The 19,471-nt window shown below is 41.2% G+C and overlaps 1 protein-coding gene across 1 annotated transcript in view; it reads left to right on the forward strand.

The window, feature by feature from the left end:
• xkr6b (XK, Kell blood group complex subunit-related family, member 6b) overlaps window positions 1–19,471 on the forward strand; it is a 57,411-nt gene extending 37,940 nt beyond the window's left edge. Inside the window, exons 2-3 of the mRNA XM_075459434.1 lie at window positions 11,812–12,008; window positions 12,727–19,471. Coding sequence (XP_075315549.1) covers window positions 11,812–12,008; window positions 12,727–13,697 — 1,168 coding nt within the window. The 3' untranslated portion in view covers window positions 13,698–19,471. The remainder of the gene's footprint in view (window positions 1–11,811; window positions 12,009–12,726) is intronic.

The raw sequence follows: 19,471 nt of genomic DNA on the forward strand, positions 1-19,471 counted from the left end.
AGCAAAAATTATTCAGGAGGTCTTCCGTGAAACTGATGCAGACAGCCACGGAAAAAGGAAGGAGTGTATCTGCAGATGAAATCATTTATTCTTGAACCACATCCATCTGTATCTTCATCCAACCCAGTCCCATGGCTAAATGTGAAGCGGTCACATTACACTTAATCTATGGATTTGTGTCCACAGTTTTTATTTTAAGTAATGGTGAAGAAGAAAAGGAAAATATTACCGTCACATTCTGAAAAATAATGGAAACATCATCAGTAGTGCGACAGGAGCTATATCGCAGTAGAGAACTGAGAAAGGGAAACTTTGTAAAATTGCAATATTTTGTGCTGTGGACCAAGGTCGGTATTTCAAACTCTTTCATGTGTTCCCTTTGCATTATCATTTTTGCTCATATTTGGGCTGAAATGCTAAAAAGTTCAGAACTGATGCCGTTTTATTAATTGGCAGTTTTTCTTTTGACTATAATAGGTTTAAAAACTTTGGATTTTACATTGATTGACACAATGACCCATTTGTGGACTTCCATCCATCTATTTCCGATGCCCACTTATTCCAATTCAGGGTTGCACGAGGGCTGGAGCCTATCATTGGGCAAGAGGCAGAATACACCCTGGACAGTCCCTCTGTGGACTTAGCTGAAGAAAAAAACTGCTACTCCTTAAACCTATGCAAGTGCAGTGTACGCTCTCCATGTCGATGTAATCTCCATTTGAAAATAATGGTCTAATCTTCATGGTGTAGTTTCAAATGTAAGTGTTGAATCACGTCTATCATTTAATTAAGCCGTGCTCTCCATTTGATCACCCCTCTCAATGTTTCATAGCACAGGCCCCGTTCTGTTGATAGCTGCAAATGCCCAGCTGAGGTGATCAATATCCTGTTTTTTAAAGGGGAACTCCGGGGCATTTGAAGCGCGTTTCCATTGCTAGAGGTTGTCAAATACTGATAGTAGGACACAGAGAGGTGCAAATCTGCGCTCCCTGTGGGGAGATAGCGCTGTTCGCACAGCGTGTCATGCGAGGCTAATACGTGGTGGCTAAGGGGCAACTGCTAACCCTTCCACGTAAAACAACAACTTGCACACAGCAGAAACGTCACATCACTTTATAAACCATCCGACAATAAAGTCACAAGCCTTACCATCAAAACCATATGCATGGTTCTCACATTACTGGCATGGGGACGTTACAAAACAACTTTATAAACAGCATGTAACTCACCGGCTGGTTGTAGGCTCGCGCATGTGAAAGCCCAAAAGAGTCGATGGACGATAATCCCATATACAAAACAATTATATTCTCTAGAAAAACTGCGTTCAAGTATTTAAAACATTACAACAATATTACTGGGCATGTATTATTGTAATGTTTTAAATACTTGAACGCAGTTTTTCTAGAGAAAATAATTGTTTTGTATATGGGATTACCGTCCATCGACTCTTTTGGGCTTTCACATGCGCGAGCCTACAACCAGCCGGTGAGTTACATGCTGTTTATAAAGTTGTTTTGTAACGTCCCCATGCCAGTAATGTGAGAACCATGCATTTAGTTTTGATGGTAAGGCTTGTGACTTTATTGTCGGATGGTTTATAAAGTGGTGTGACGTTTCTGCAGTGTGCAAGTTGTTGTTTTACGTGGAAGGGTTAGCAGTTGCCCCTTAGCCACCACGTATTAGCCTCGCATGACAGGCTGAGCGAACAGCGCTATCTCCACACAGGGAGCGCAGATTTGCACCTCTCTGTGTCCTACTATCAGTATTTGACAACCTCTAGCAATGGAAATGCGCTTCAAATGCCCCGGAGTTCCCCTTTAAAGGCAGGCCAACGTTCCCTCTTTTTAGAACTGATAACAAATCCACATATCCTGATCCGTATCATACTATAGTCATTTATTAGAGAACGACTCCAAATTATCTTTAATCAACATGAATCTCTGGCTGTAATCCATCTGAAGGCAGGGAGGCCTTTGTCTCATGACTCAAGTACCTCTTTCATCTTGCCTTGTGAACCTTCCCTTCCTCATAACTCTTCTTTTTCTCCTCCTTCTCTATCAAACATGATTACTTTTTAACCTCGGCTCTCACTTCCTTTCTTACCCTCATTTCTGTGCTTTTCTCTTATCCCAGTGGTCACACAGTGTCACATGATCGCAGCTCAGTGAGTTGGGGTACCTGATGACTGTTGCTAATGGTGACAAATGACTGGTGTGCAGAGAGGAAAAGAGGAAGTGTACAGCCAAGAGGAAAGCTAACATACATGGTGGGAGCCAGTGTTTGGTGTCTGCAAAGACAGACAGGGGAGGGGAGGAAGCTCTTTGTCACTACGCCTTGGAACAAAACAAGACCAGTGTAAGATCTGAATCTTTTGGATAAGATCTACAGCCAAGAAAGCTTCAGAATTAAGACTGGATTGTTTTTTTGGCCAAGCGTACAGTGACACTGTCATCACCCAAACCAAGTTTTTTGGGGGAACGTGTTTCATGCTCCCTAACCAATCGCTGGGAAACAACGCAGCCACCTGAACTTAACATTATGCCCAGCTGACACAGATGCTTAGCCGTGCCAGCATACCTTATCTGCGAAAGCTTTAGTTGTGGAGCACAGTAATATATTCCTCCATTTTGTTGTTCCGTATCCACGCCTCAGAAATGCCAAAAGATTCACAATTAAAATAACCTCTTCGCCAGCACTCACCGCAGCCAGACAACGGTGTTACTGTGACCTATTCTGCTGAATAGCGCTTGTTAAGTCAAATTTTCACCAACCGAGAAACTGTTGCCTCATGTTGAACCCAAAAAACTGCCGCACTATTAATTCTGACATCAAGCTTTTAAGTTGCAGCTTACATCCATGTTTTGATTTGATTTTTTTTTTGGAGCTGTTCATCATCTGAGTTGAGGCTCTGAGATGAGTGATTTGCTTTACAATTTATGAAACTATGGTTCATGGTGTACTGATAAACAATTAAAAGCATATATCCTGACTCTCGCGTGTTTTTTTTTTTGCCCTTTTTGTTCCTGTTCTGCATCAGTGTGACGTTCACTGACGGAAAGAAAATCAGAGTCAGATCCCTTGCATGTGTTCCCATGTTTGTCCAAGAAAGCTGTCTGATAAAACAGTGCTGTAGCCATGGCAGCAGACAAAACTTCAAATGTGGAAGTTAACACACATTTTCAAATTAGCAGTGGACCTGCCACAGTTTATGACAATACAGATTCTTAGCATTTCATTAGCGTAAAGTAGGCTTTATGAGCTCAAGCATTGAGAAAAATATACTGCTTCTAATATAACATTGGAATTGCCTTTGGGATGAAATCAATAATTAAATTCTGTAATTGCAATCGTAGGAAATAGTCACGATCATGGTTGCATAATTGCTTCATTCACCTGCATGTATACATAGCTTTAAAGTAGTTACACCCTGCCACACTGTGCGAGAGGCTGTTCTTGGGCATGACATTGTGCTTTATGTGTGCTGACTCTACAGTGATCATACCTGCTGAACTGAAGCAGGCCTTGACTCTGAGGAGCAACGCAGATTTTTACCGTAAACAAGGTTTTACAAGCTCAGGCAGAGGAAAAATACCTGCAGTTTACTGAGACGTGTCTGAATATATGCACTGATTTTCGACTCACTTGAGAATTGTAATTCCTCCACAACTGCTTTTGATATTCGCTTGGCGTGATCTTGATATGAGCTGAAGGACACGTCATACTCCTGCTTCTGCAACTCAAACAGATTTGCTTCTTTGTTTGAATTCGACAAGTTATGTTTCGCTCTTTTCGCTTCAATCAGCTCTCTTCAGGTCTCCTTTGGTTTTACACAACAGCGTCAGTGTCGTGTTGATGTGTTGATTAGGAGGTCATTCCATGCAACGTTCCTGTTGGTTGGTTAGGAGCTGTATGTTGTCACAGCAATCATGCTGCAGGATGACCATTCCTACATTTCTTTGGCGTTCATCGGTTGTAAGACAATGAGACAATTTGAGTCACCGTAAATGTCTGAGATGATGCTTTTCACAAGAATGGGACAAAAACCCACAATAACTTTTGCCACACCAGCATTGAAGCATAAGAGAACTTCAATACCTATCAAAATGTCAGCTGTACAGAAGTCAATGTAAGGTTAGCCAACACCAACCTGGTTTAGTTGGCTATGTAGGTGCCAACAATCTCATGCCAGTTTACTCGCTTGTATTATTCATATTTTTACCTTCTATAATGTTTCTAACTCTTGAAGAAGATAACGCCCCCCCTTGCAAGGACAGATTTTTCTACTGAGATACATTCATTGTCCATTTTTCTCCAAATCAATGTAATTATTTAAAGACACAAGCAGTTATTTTAATCAGGGAGGGTTAATGTACAAAAGTAACTCCCACTGCTGTCTTAGTTGTCAAATTTTTGTTACATATTTGTGGCTGTTTTGACATGTTAATCCTGACACAAATAAACTGAATGAGCTGAAGTTACTGCATGCAGTGATTGCTTTGTAGCCATTTATTAGGGTTTCTCAACACTTTTGCCCTTTTTAAATGTGACACTTCCTCATGTGTCTCAGTGGGAAGGACAATAAGGAGGCTAATGTCAAGGTTTTCGCCCTTCTGGGCTAAAATACCGGCCCATCTGATTTGATGCGATCTACAAGGCCTTCAGTTTTAAGACTGATCCCAACTGAATAAAGCCAATTTTCATTACCTGGAATTTGAAAAGAAAATAAATAATAATCCACCGCGTCCCAAACACACCATCTGAAATATTGTGCATGTATGACCAGTTTTAATTACAGAGGTAATATTTAGTCAAGATGTCAGTTCTGGTTAAACACTACAAATTCATAGAACTGACAAGGCAGAGCAGAGTTGACACAGGACCTCTCTTTTCAGCCTGCCGCTCCCCATCGCTTTCAGCTTGCATCATGTCATCCTGGTTTCTATTCAACATTCCAGTGGCCCTCTGTGCAGCTTCCACCCAAAGGCACTGGTCACAGATCGTTGTGTGTTTGTACAAGTGTATCTGACTCACCTGCAGGACAAGGTTTTAAACTCAGTCGGCCTTTCATTCAGGGCTATTCTCCACCATAAGGAGGATAAGGACATATCTAATGTAGGATCAGTGGATTGCTATTAAAGTTGAGGCCCACTGAACCGTACTGAGCCACAAAGTGGTTCTGGAAAGTCTAATGACAAACCACAGAAATGTTTTTGAAAATACCTGTCTTACGGTCTCATTCTGAATGAGTCTGTTATTGAAACTAAATAGCTGAGTTGAAGAAATGCAACTGTTTAAATGGCACTGTACAGATTGGCAACTGATGAATAACACAACACTGACCTGACTTAGCTAGCTGCAGACAGGTTAAGTGATACTTTCACTTACTGGAAAACGCTGATTTGTGATGAAGCTTACCAACTCGTCCTTGAGTAAACACTGAATCCTTGCCAGCTTTCCTTTAGCCACTGCTGCTGACCACATGGGTGCGAGGAAAAATGACTATTCTGTTCATGACTCACTAGAAATGCTGTTAGACCACTATCCGTGCGTGCCTACTACTGCCATTGCATTGCTCCAGGGGACAGGAAAATCTGGCTCTATCACACTTTGACCAAAAGCCCCAACAGTACTTTTTCTAATCAGCACACAAATATAGTATGTAAATGCCTTAGAAAGGCTGTTCATGAACACAAATAAGGGAACGAATTGTGCTCTGTAATAAGTTACCTGCTTTCCCATTCATCCATTAGCTACACTCGTTTCATCCTGTAGAGGGAACAGTGGACTGGAGCCAATCACAGCAGACATTAAGAGACAGAGTTCACTCTAGACAGGTGAGGTCTGCCAGGCAATTTTCAACATTGCGGTATTGACAGGGGAAACCACAGGGGATGCAAAGCAAAGCTTGCAAACTAGAGACCCTAAATTATATCACGTTGAGAAAGTGGACAGTTGTTGGCTTCCTGACCTCAGCCTGCAGTCCATATAAGTAGAGCTGAATTCACTGCACAGAAGCTGCCTTTAATTAACTTGAATGGTGATTTTGTCAGATTCCACTGCAGTTACAATCCATCCATCCATTTTCTATACCCAACTGTTGGGGCTGAAGCCTATCCCAGCGGTCATCGGGCAAGAGGTGGGGGTACACCCTGGACAGATGGCCAGTCCATCACAGGGCCACACAGAGACAAACGAGACAAACAACCACACACATGCTCACATTCACTCCTAGGGAACATTTTGGAGACACCAATTAACCTAACATGCATGTTTTTTGGACAGTGGGAGGAAGCCGGAGTACCCGGAGAGAACCCACGCATACACGGGGAGAACAGTCACTGCAGTTCTAAAAGAAAAAAATACTAATTATGACTGTCTTATCAAACACTTGCTACCACCACAGTCAGCCAACAACCAAAAGAAACAGCTGTTTATGACTATGCGTGGCAACTGAACTGAGCCATCACTACTGCTGACATCACTCACACAAGGCACTGTTACCAGGTGGACAAACCATGTGCCGTTGCATGGTCCAGATGGGAATTGTGAATTTTATTGGTTGAATCACACTTTAGAAGCTGGAAAAATCTTTAAATCGATATTTGTTGTTTTTTTACAGAAAAAGTTCAAATGTTGTCTGAAATGCAGCAAAATCTGGCAGCGAAATTGTAAAAACTTTAAAAAAAAAAGGAAAGCCAAACACTGAAAAAATATGCAAACTCAGTTCCAGTTCCAGTTAAAACCATACAAAATCCATAACCATTACATGTTTGCCTTAAGTCAGGTGATCAAACACTCCAAAACCTAAACATTTTACATTTACTACAAACTTTTTTACATTTAAGAAATTTTTTTAAGCAGATTTTTTTTGTCAGCTCCTTAATAAAGCAAGGATGATGGATACTTTTACTATAATCTAACTGGGCAAAGAGGAGATAGTACTAGCCGTAACTGCTCCTCCCAAGCACACCCTCCAACACTCCCCACAGAAAAATCAGTACTGAAAAAAAAGACAAATGGCCACACACACACACACACACATACACACACACACACGCACACACACACACACACACACAAGAACAACAGCCAGAAATATAATTCTGCACTGAAAGAAAGGTGTTGTGCTGGGTTGAACTCTGAAAAGAAAGTGTCTCTCTTTCTTGAAATAGAAGCAAAGCAAAATAAAGGGACAGAAATGTAAATCTCCCTGATAAAGGAGGTTTAAAGCTCATTGAGAGTCGATGTGTGGCCCCTCAGAGTGACTCAGGGTGTGACTCATTGCAGCTGGCAATGCCTCCACCTTACACACATAAGCACACACACACACACACACACACTTTTTCATAAACCCTCAGGCCTTGTGTATGCTATATGCCACCCATGCTTAGTGTTCTGCCAGATTCCACCTGTTAGATAATGCATAAGCTCTTCTTCATGCTGCTGTTATAGTGCTTGGGATCTTCCCGTGAATCAGCTTATGACAACATATGAATACAGTCTGAGCTGCTCAGCCTTCCCACGAGCATGACTTAGAAGACAGATGCTGTTGAACTTGGGGAACGTGGTGAATGTGAGTGTGTGATCCGTCTAACCACCTACTCAAGGGATTAGTGTAAGAGTGGTTGGATGACTCATCGGTCAATGACTTTGGAGGAGAGGGAGGAACAACGTGGCCAAGTTGCCCACATGGTGTGCGTTTGTCATTCCACCTGTCTCTCACTGCAGCTCCTACTCCAATCTCAAGATGTCTACACATGCAAACATTATGACGGCTACATATCTGCGTCTGTGTGATGAAGGGGATGATGCGTGTGGTGGGTTGTCTGTGTCTCAACAGCGATGGCAGACGGCTGAGCTTGGAACATGACCCCAGCACCGCGTCGAGCTGTTAGGCCATGTGTACGCTGCCTAACGAGCCATGAGTGATCGCTATGATCTTGCCACAAATAATTCACGAGGAGCCCCGTAGAGGAGCTATGGAGCTAAAAGGAAAGGGGGGGAGAAAAGCAACATGACCACATCCCTGAGTGAGTGAGTGAGGTTGTGTGTGTGTGTGTGTGTGTGTGTGTGTGTGTGTGAGTGAGTGAGTGAGTGGAGAGGATTTGTGTTACTACATCTGAAATGGCACAGTGGGAGTGTTAGCGGTGTGCATCACAATCGCAAGATGTGTGTGAGATTCTTGTAAAGAAAAGCGCCGCAGTGTTGGACACTTGATGAAGTGAGCTCCGATTTTTCTGACAAGCCCTTAAATTTAAGTGTCTAACTGTGCACACTTTTTTTTTTCTTTTGCTGAAACTAAAGGAATATGAACATGGTGTCATATCAGGAAGGAATTAGGAAGATGCGAGTAAAGGACAGCTCTTATTTACCTTTATGCCTTTGAATATTAGAGCTAAATTGTGAATTACTGCACTTAGATTAAAACACATAACAGGCTCGGTGTTTAAGATATTATATCATCCATGGGTATTACATTTGTATCCACATTTGAGGCATGGCTCTTGCAGTGGCAATATTGACTAAATTAATTAATCAACAAAGTACACTACAATACTTTTTTAAGTCATAACTTTGTAGGAAAAACGTTACCTGATTCGCATTTATATTTTGAGATGTGTAAAAAAGAGCTACACTGTAATTCCTTTTTAGTTGAATCTTATTTGTTCAAATTCCTCTGGCCTGTAACCTGGAAGACTGTTTCATTTTGGATTTCGACTAACAGAGAGACAAGGCCCCGAAACCTGGGGCAGTTTAGGAGAAAACAAACAAGATATTTATGTTTCACTCTGACTGTTTAATATAATACTGTCAGTTATAGTTCCATCGGTTTGTGTAATATGCTTCAAACAGGTGTATCTCCAAATGCACAGATCTGCCTAGGACACGGCACACTTTGATCATCCCATTTTAAGGTTAGGTAATGTTAAGGTTACTCGCTAATGCACACCCCTTCATAATGAATGCTGCCAGCAAAGCCAAAGGTTTTGTGTAGTTTTCAGTGAGGAAGTGACTTTGTCATGTTGTAAAGTGAGTGTCACGTCTGATAGACTGCACAGGACCTCTGTCTTGAGTTAATCATTTTTGATTTCCTAATTATGTTCTCTTGTAACCTGCCATAATTAGCAAGGGTTGGATTTTTGGCCGGGACAATGCTTACTAATGTTATAAATCAAGTAAAAAGTCTCTAAAAAGCCCTTTCTACATAGCTTACTCAAGGCAAGACTTTTTTTGTTGCACATCTATCAGTAAGCTATGAGAATGTAAGGGAAGGGATTGTTGTTGCACCTCTAAGCTGGCAGGAGAGATATTTATATGGACATATGTGTGAGTGGAAAAACCAGGCGCATAAAACGATGGAGCAGCTTCTGTTTATTTAGTATAAATGAGCTATTGTGACATAACAAGAGAGAAACTATAGACTTCTCTGTAATCCTTGTTGTCCTCTCTTCAAACATAGAGGTGATCCAGAGCTGGCCATTAGAAAGAGTCTTCTTCAACATTTTACTTCTACTTTCACACACAGACTGTGTCCATCTTTACTATCTATGAAGAAAACAGTACACATGCTAAGTATTAGCATGTCAGCATTATCATTAGGGGCACGTTAGCTTGTAGCTCAAAGCGCCACCATGTCTTTGGTTACAGCTTCTCGGGGCTGACAACTTGACTGTAGAGTCCTGCATTTTCTAAGCGAGACAGCAATGGAAGACATGAAGATAACTGTTTCTGACGGAGGCCCCACAGACCAGTCAGAGGTATCTGTGGAATATGGACTAATGGAAACTGGGGGATGGAGACAAAGGGCCTGTGTAGGTCTCTGTGGCATGTCATTAGTGAAGGGGAGGGGTTGACTTGTTCCATTTGACATTTACCAGTCTGACTGAAAATGTCACGGAATGCCAGCTTTTACCTCTGGTTATAATAGTGCCTCGTCCTGTCCAGAGCTATTGATCCTAAAAAAACTTTTGTCTGTTTTGTCCCCTTCTCCCTTTGTCAAGTGTCCCAAGAAATACCATCATTGCTGTGCTCCTTAAGTTCCTTGTGCAGTCAGACCTTGCTTTATTTATCACTCCTTTAACTAACAGCTGATAGAGAATTCTTTAGGACCACTTAGAGCAAATTTTTTTCTCCATTGTTTGATGTGTCCTGTTAAGTTACTACCTTTTATGGAGCTGACTGTTTTTTAAGGTTAACGGACTCACAGGCTAAACCATGAAGGGGGAGCTTTGCTGCAGGCATCTGTCTTTTTGGGATCCGTCCATTCAACGAGTCATACAAAATAACAATTCCGTAAAACACCAATCTAAACTCCATTTGTTTAATAAAAGGCAAAATGTGTCAAATCAAAACAAAAGAGTCTTTATGTTGTGAGAAAATTACATTTGAATTGCAGCTTATGAGGAAGCCATTCATTATTTCTTGAGTACGGGTGAATAGGAATGTGACTATGAATGAGTTCATCTTGTTTAAAAGAAAGTCATTGGAGTTGCATGCAAAAAGAACAGGTTTGTGCTTAAATCTCAGTGAAAACAATAACCCAAAGCAATCTAGTCAACAATAAATTCTTTACAGAACACTGTCCTCAACCTCATTTTAAATTAAACACTAATCTCTTACCCAATAGCCAATGCAAGAGCTAATTATGCTGAAAACTTCTCATAAGCATTTTCTGTTTTGTTTGTTATACTGCAGGAAATTTGTGTCTCACTTTCAGAAACTGGATTTAGATCCACGGCCTCTAATTTGTATTGGGGGGTGCTACTGTCTAGTCTATTTCTGTCCTTGCTACTCTATTGTCCTCGGTTGACTGCCTTCACATCATGAGCTGTATTTATTTGGCTACTCTGCCAGCCCAGGCAGATAGATCCTGCAGCAATCCAATATGCAATAGTTGAAGTCACTGTTAAGATAACTATAAACCCACGCTGGTTTGACTTTTTTTTGTCAATAGACAGAGTTGTGTGAGCATGTTTTAAAAGGAGTTTCAAGCACCTGGTGGGATGTTTTCTGTCCAAAGCTTTGATCCATCAAATGTACTCTTCTGTGCACGTTAACTGGCGACTCCAACTGCTGTATTACATTTCAAAACAAATCCATACCGAGCCCGGATCATGATCTTAATTAGCTAAAGGTCAGCAGCAAACGCAATACAGTCTTAGTTAGCAGTGCACAACAAGTTATTGTGACTTGTCTTTTAGAAAAAGAGATGTGGTTGGGCTTTAATTACACCTGGAGTGATTCAATTAGTTAGCAGCATCACCAGAGTCACCTCGCCATTGTGAAACTCTTTGAGTTTCATAAAAAGAGTGGGAAAAATAAATGTTGCACCAGCTGACATCATTTATCTGTTACCTATGAATCATAAAACAACTTCTCAAATCCTGCCCCAATAGTGCAGAGATGATTGAGTTTTTCTTTTTATATCAGGTCATAAAAGTGTCTCTTTTCACTGTTTTACATAAGGCAGCCAGTACTTTTAGACTTAGAATGGCAGTTTTTTTCTTCTAGCTTCTTGGATTTCAGTCAAATGCTCTGAATACTTCACTTTTTCAGAGCACAATTGTAAACTCATGCTTATACAGGTGGTTATGATTTCTGTTTATTCAAAGTGTGGCTTAGAATGCCCTCTAGTGTTGTGAAAACTCTTAACAAGTGCAGGTGAAAAGTGACAAACTGTCCATGTCCCTTGGTTATGAAACAGTGTTTTCCTTTGAATTCAGACAAGCAAATATTCGTTCTTGTATAAATGGTAAAAAGACACAAAAGGTGTTTAAAGTGTCAAATTCTCTGCTCTCTCTTTCTCTCTAGGTACATTCGCACCATGTACCTCGGCATACAAAGTCACCGGCAGAAGGAGAATCAGCGGCGTTTTTACTGGGCCATGATGTACGAGTATGCTGATGTCAACATGCTGCGACTGCTGGAGACCTTCTTAGAAAGCGCCCCTCAGCTGGTGCTGCAGCTCTGCATCATGATCCAGAGCAACAAAGCTGAGTGGCTGCAGTGTAAGGAGGTTCCTAAACGTCTGATATTTGTGTTTATTTCAAGACATCTCTTTGTCTTTTTTGCATTCTATGTCATATTTGAGCTTTGATGCTGCAACACTTCCATGATCTACATCTGAAAATCTGCCATCTGTGACGTCCACGTATTTCTTTATTCACTCTGAGCAGCTTTGGCCACCATCAAGCTTCCAGAGTTCATCACTGAAACCACTTTTACAACTCCAGTTTCCTCGTGCAATACAGTTCCCAGAGGAAAGCAATTCAATCACAACAAGTGATACTCTTCGTGGTCGGGGTGTGTGTTGAAATGCTATCAATACATTCGCTGAGAGGCTCCATGTTGCAGCTCTGCAGATAATCCGCTATCATTTTTCATGCAGCACGTTACACATCTGACATATCTGCTGTCTCTACTTTTATAGATGTCTTAGGGGAATTGGTGCACTAACTGAATGCTGTGTTGACTACATGATAATCTCAGTAATAATATGACTTTCAAAAATGTGATTGATTGCTTTAGCTGGAATAAAATGTTCTGTTTACTGGGGTGGAGCTGCCACAGTAGGATGAAACCATAATTCTTCGGGTTGCACTTCATACTTAAAGAGAAAAAATGATGGTTCAGATGTTTTAAGCATCATCCATCAGTATATGTCAGTATCTTTCATTCTTAGACTTGCTCTGATTTTATTGTCTCTGTCTCCGTCTATATTCACAGGTCTTTCTGCCATGACCTCTCTCCTGTCCCTGGCTTGGGTGCTAGCCTCTTACCACAAACTCCTTCGTGATTCACGTGACGACAAGAAGAGCATGAGTTACCGAGGTGCCCTTGTGCATCTGATGTGGCGCCTTTTTACCATCTCTTCACGGGTGCTCTCCTTTGCCCTATTTGCCTCTGTTTTCCACATCTACTTTGGCATTTTTGTGGTGCTCCATTGGTGTGCCATGGCTTTCTGGGTCATCCATGGCGGCACCGACTTCTGCATGTCCAAATGGGAGGAAGTACTGTTCAACATGGTGGTGGGCGTGGTCTACGTCTTTTGTTGGTTCAATGTACGTGAGGGCCGGACGCGGTACAGAATGGTGACCTATTACACAGTTGTACTGTTAGAGAATGTCATTCTCACCTCACTTTGGTATGCGTACCGCGACCCAGCCACCACTGACGCCTATGCCTCTTTTGCACTCTGTGGCGTCTTCCTGTGCTTTGCCTCAGGTGTGGCCTGCATAATTCTCTATTATGGGGTCCTACACCCCATGGGCCCCCGACTTAGGGTGCTGGCCAGCTCCTGTTGTGCTGAGCTGCTGTGGGGCCTTCCATTACCGCCTGAAGCTGAGCCTATGGCTCCCACACCGGGGCCCCGTGGCTCCCAGGCCACCCCTACACGGGGTCTGGCAGGGGAATATACGGAGTCAGATGAAACAGCCACAGACACCTGCCTTCCGGTTTTCCAAGTGAGGTCTACAGAACCTGTGGATGCAGCTGGCAGGCCCATCCAGCCTGAGGGTCCGCTAATTAAGATAGACATGCCCAGAAAACGCTATCCAGCCTGGGATGCACACTTTGTGGATCGGCGTCTGCGCAGGACCATAAATGTGCTGCAGTACATTAGTCCTAACGCAGTGGGCATCAGGTATAGGGATGGTCCACTTCTTTATGAACTCCTGCAGTATGAATCGTCCTTCTGAAGGCATCTCCCACAGTTCTGTTATGACACACAATGATTTACATGCTTTTCCTTTCTTTCATTTCTCCCCTCTTCTCCTTCCCTCACTTATTATCTTTTCCCATTTGACAATGGGCTCACTTCTCTCCGCTCAGTCAGTTTCCCTGCAAGATGTGTGTTTTGTCAGCTAAAAATCTGTTAAGATACTCTAAGCACACAGTAATGATTTATTTTTGGAGAAAAAAAAAAACATACGGTACAGAGATAATTATATGAGTATATTATGTGATACATACAGATGTCTCATATAAATCTCTCTACATTGATAGAGGAGACTTCTGTATGAGTGTGTAGATAACATATGAATGTTTCATTATGAAATGTGTTAATGCATTATACCGAATTGGTGATTCAACTTGTGAATACCTGTGAAGGGCACACTGTATGTCCCTGTGACATGGGACTGATGCAAAGCCTGATGGGAATGATGGAGGAGAGTCTCAGAGGGGGCAGGTCTTTGCACATCCCAACTTTTACTGCCATTCTGTATGTAAATCATTGAAATATATGATAATGTTTACGAAGTCCATGTCCCATGAATCCGAAAAAAAAAAAGAAAAAGAAGAAAAAAAAGCACTATAACATTTATCATATTACTACAAGTTCTAAAATGAACAAAATCAAAGATGCATCAGAAGGAAGCATTTCCTCTCTGTAAGCTTTCGTGGCTCAAAAGCATCTTGTACTATTACTTGTAAATCAAAATAGAAGGGAGTAAAAACAAGCACACTGACCTTCAATCATCACCCACAAATTTTATTCTTGCAGTGCAGACTGCCCTCCAGTGGAGGGAAACTGTAACAGCATGCCTTATTCGGTCACTTCTGCCCATATGTCTTAGTAGTGACGATACAAAATCTTAGAACAACCCCTCTGAGATTAAAACAAAAAAACTAATAAACGAACAAAAAAAAAGAAGTAAATATAAAGCACATTTTCTAAACTGGAGAGTTGAAAATCTTATTTAAAACATTCCAAAGAGTTAAAGAGTTAAACAAGACTTTAGGTGTTCATTAATGAGTGGGAGGGCACAAATGTGTGTTAACGCGCACTCTTTTAAGTGCAAAGACAACCTTCTAGGATTCCTCCACCATTCCCTTTTGAATCCTGGAAAGTACCCCGTTTTGCAACCTCGCTGTTCTGTTTTCAAACAATCTTTTACGTTCATTTTTGGAATATACTTATTGGGTACAAAAACGTAATACTAGGTTATAATAAGTAATAAGTTCCTGAAAATAATATGAGATGATATTTCTATGTCATTATACTTCAGTGCATACTTATGTCCACATTTATATTCACTGACATTACTATATTTTGCCAGAACACACAACTTTCTTTCTGCAGTCTTATGAGATATTATCCTCCACATCTTTACATCTTTGTGCCCTCAAAGAGGTGACACTCCTCATTGGGTGCACAGGGCAACCACTCCTGGCACCTGCTGGAAAGTTAAAAACGAAGCCAAATGGTATCTTACAGTACTGTCTTTCTAATTTATCTGCCCCACATGAACCAGTTGAATGAGCCTGTGCAAAATGTGTGCCGTCTTTAGGCCTGCTGTGCAGCAGTCGTAACCTTATCAACTTCTGACTAAATCTGCAGGCGCTCTCCACCGCTGATACCCAAGGGACGACCACTGTATTCGCTCCTAAAAAAAAGTTTATATCCATATAAATATATCATGTATATCTACATAAAACCATGCCTTCTAAGTCAAAGGAGCTTGACTTAAAATTCCGGAGAGGGCTATTGAACAATTCATGTGAAAAATGAATGCATTTCATACTCCAATAGCTCATTAAAATATATAACATGTGTTTTTTACATTGTAGTGTTCGGCATTAGTTTAATATGAGGCATTAGTACAAATGCACCCAACAGGGAACGACCGAAAGCCCTTCACAACACAGAGATTCCTTTTTCCTGGCTTACTGGCTCTCTGCTTAGCTGTGGCCTCATATGCCTGCTAACATCGTACTGTAAAAGGCAGATGCCCCGTAAGTCCGGGGTAAAGGTGAAAGAGGGTTTTTGCCGGGGATGGAAAAGAACACGAGAACAGAGCTACCCAAAGGGCCTGACAGGATTATGGTTGAGTCCTTGTGTGCTTGTGTGAGAAAGGTGTTGACTGTAAGGCCTACAGTATGAGTTGTTACCTAAGTATGCTTGCGTGCCTGTTGGTCTGTACACGCGGGTCCTCAGCTCTTTCCCACGGTTCTGTTCTCTCGTTGATTGTTCGGCTCCATCCTTGGTTGCTGCTCCGCCCTCTTTCCCATCTATGTGGTGCTGGGCCTTGGCGCGCTCCCACCTAACATTCTCACACTCTCTGGTAACTGAACAACGGGGTTGAGGCTGAAAAAAAACCCGGAGATCCTGACATGAGAACATGCAATGAGGTACACTGCCATAACCAAGAGCTTCAACATCCAGGGTCTGCCACCCTTCAGCTAAAAAGTGATGTTCAGCCCTGAGTAATTGAGAACTGTTGGGTCAGCTTAGGTGGATCAAACATCTAACACACCACATGTATGGATACACATGTGTATGCAAACAACCAAGTTGCTCATTATTTACCATAGTAGCTAGAGTAGTACCTCTATGTTGTAGTGAATGAACAGCCATGTTGATAGTTAGTCTTTGAGTGAATAATGAATTAGTATTATTAACCTAAAAAAAAAAAAACAAGAAATAAGAAACAGCCAATACAGGGGTTCCTCAGGACCATTGTACAAGACCACTGAACCAGCTGACTCAGGGGTGTCTCAATGCAGTTCTCATCCCCAGGCATGTCCTCAAGGGTCTCCATTTTGTCCTTAGCATATTGAATCCTGGACCACTCCTTGGCTGGGATTGTACCGCAAAGTTATGGTTAGCACATTTTGTGTTATCGGGAATGGTTATTCATTCTTATTAATGGGGGTAGGGGGCAGTTTTTTGTGGTAGTTGGCTGCCTGGCGTGCAGTGCATCCTTTCTAAACACTGCTGACCTTTTCCAGACGTGGACACATGTCAAAATCAGGTGCAAATACACTGTGATTCATTCATTTTTGGGTATGTGTGTGTGTATGGGACAACGTTATTACATAGCCTCACAGACAAAGTTCTTTACAACTGGGCTGTCTTTAATTTAGTGGTGCTTAATTGTCGTAAAATGCTGAGCGTTCATGCTTGCGTAACTGTGTCAATAAAAGAAGAGTAATGACAGTCAATTAAACTGATTTTGAAAGTCCAGAAAGAGTCTTTATGTACAAGTCTGACTTTTTAAGGAACGTGCAGTATATTATACACATTTCTACAGATCAACTTCCATTTGCCACATTCTGCAACCACATTCTCCTAATCTTTAGATTATAAACAGGTCTCAAGAGCTAAATTACATAAAAGGCAGTAGAAGCAGTTTCAATACAGTAAAAAAATGCCACACTTTATATCGTAATCGAGCTCAGAAAGCAATCACCTCCCTTGATAGCCACAACACACAGCAAGAGCGTTTGAACAGCAAGTTTGTTCGTCTCAGTCCTTGTTGTGCCTTGTAACTTTGGGTGCTTCAGTCCAGCCATGGCAGCCAGGTCCGCAAACAACACCTCCGGTGTCTTTCTTTACTCCTTTTCATGTGCCAACATGCTCACAAAGATGATGAAGAAAAAAAAAACAAACAGCACTGTCTCCCCAAACAGAATAAGCCACATTCTCAATTCTGTCCGCATACACCACAGCTGACGATGCTTTTTTTTTGTTTGTTTCCTTTTTCTTTTTCAGTCTTACAGTTTCATCCCAGATGTCACCCGCAGGACTACCCTGCTTCATTAGTTACGACTGAACTTCTCAGTGCGACACAGACAAGCAACAGGAGCTGAGTAAAAGCCTGTTACTGGTTTCGGTGGAGAAAGTTAGTTAATACTGAACATCTTTGTTCAGTTTGAGCGAAGCGGAATCACTACAAACCCCAGTTGATTCATTAAAGTACAACTGGCATCTCAGACTGAGCTTGAAAAGCATCCCTTTTGGACTGTTTGATGGAGAGCCAGGACATACGGCAGCCACGACGCTGAACGATTTGGTCAATGATTGTTTGGTACTTTTGTCTATGCCTTTACATCGTCTACTGTCTTGCAAATATGAAAGATTTTGTAGTGCTAAGAAGTAAACTTTGCGTGTTTTTTGTTTTTTTTGTGTCTCGTGTTAACAGTACATCCTCTCGCCAAAACAGTAATGCTTGCAGTTCGAATACAACATGGAAGAAGTTTGACAACAAAATGTGCAAAAAAAATCTATAATGTTGCATTTTCCTATGGTGGAATGATGAAAGAGGCCCCATCATCTGTTTGCTTTTTGAATAGCCTCATTTTTCCAGTTTCTCTTCCACCTCCCAGCATGCCTTTCAGGACTCATTGTGAGGTGACCGTCAACATTTAGCATGTGAGTGCTCTCAACTGCACAATAGACCGTTTGATTTCTGAATTAATGTGTAGCAGCAGGGCACTGTAGTGTTTGAACTGGTTTAAGTCTCTAACTTTGTGTCGTCTTTTTTTTTTACCACCGGGGCAATATGTTCAGATGATAAATTGGTGCATTTTCTTCCTTCTTTACATTTTGCCAATAACCTGGTGCTGAACAAATACATTTAAAAGGTGCTACCACTGCGGACTGCAGTGTCCACTTCTTGGCTCACTGAGAGCATAGCCTTCCGGCTGACTGAGAAAGCCTGCACCCCACAAACTTGCAGTCTCAGAATGCTCTGCAGCCAGCACCTCAGATCCACTCAGTTTACAGCAAAAACCCTCCACGGTGCCATTTTCATTTTCCAATCTGCACAAAAAAAACAACAGTTGCTCTTCTGCTCAAACAATGTTTATTCTACTGGGTTCAACATACAGTATGTTTTTATTTTCTTCTTTTCTAAATGATTCAGTCTGAACAATGATCTTTCTTTTCTTTTTTCTCTGGAATAATGAAACTGGCAGATGACAAAATGCATCTTTTTAGCAAAGGCACAGGAGCACAAATGTACTTGAGCTACTGGGAGTTGAGTAAAAATATATATATAGAATGTGATTGCTGTGTTGTAAATTCCTGTCACCTATATGTCTTTAATCTGTGTGTATCTATTTTTGTTGTTCCTGTAGAATTGGCTGTAATATTTTTGTTTAAAAATGGATTTGATATTCCAACAAAGCAACTATGGTTGGCATATTAATTGCTGCTGATTTTTTGGAATTGTTATTGAAGGTGTTTGGAGATATTGCTGTTTATATTCAATCAGTTTATAGATTGTGTTAGCTTGTTGGTGTATTTCACGAATCTATCAGGATATTCCCTAGGCTATATGATTTATCTGGGGTATTCCAAAAGTTGGCATAATGTTAGTGATCCAATTTGCTACAAAACGTAGCCTGTTTATGAAAGTGGACTCGTGCAACCTTTGTTGTGACCGAGAACATTTAAAGAAGGATTTCTTTGTTGTTGTTAAATATAACATGTAAGTAAATTGCTTCACGGAATCCCTGTTCTTTAAAAAAAAAAAGCAAAACTGATGTCCAGTGTTGTACCTACACCCTATTTTTGGGAACAATATGAATATTATTAATAACATATGGTGCTAACGTTCTTTTTGTATGTTTTGGTTTATAGATGAAAAAGAGAAATATTATGCTGAAAATGTAATGTTAAGCCTTACTGTAGATTCATATATCAGACTGTTCATCCCAGAAGAGAAAAATAAATATAGTATTTGAA

Source organism: Odontesthes bonariensis, chromosome 24 (assembly GCF_027942865.1).
Source record: "Odontesthes bonariensis isolate fOdoBon6 chromosome 24, fOdoBon6.hap1, whole genome shotgun sequence".
NCBI classification, from domain to species: Eukaryota; Metazoa; Chordata; class Actinopteri; order Atheriniformes; family Atherinopsidae; genus Odontesthes; species Odontesthes bonariensis.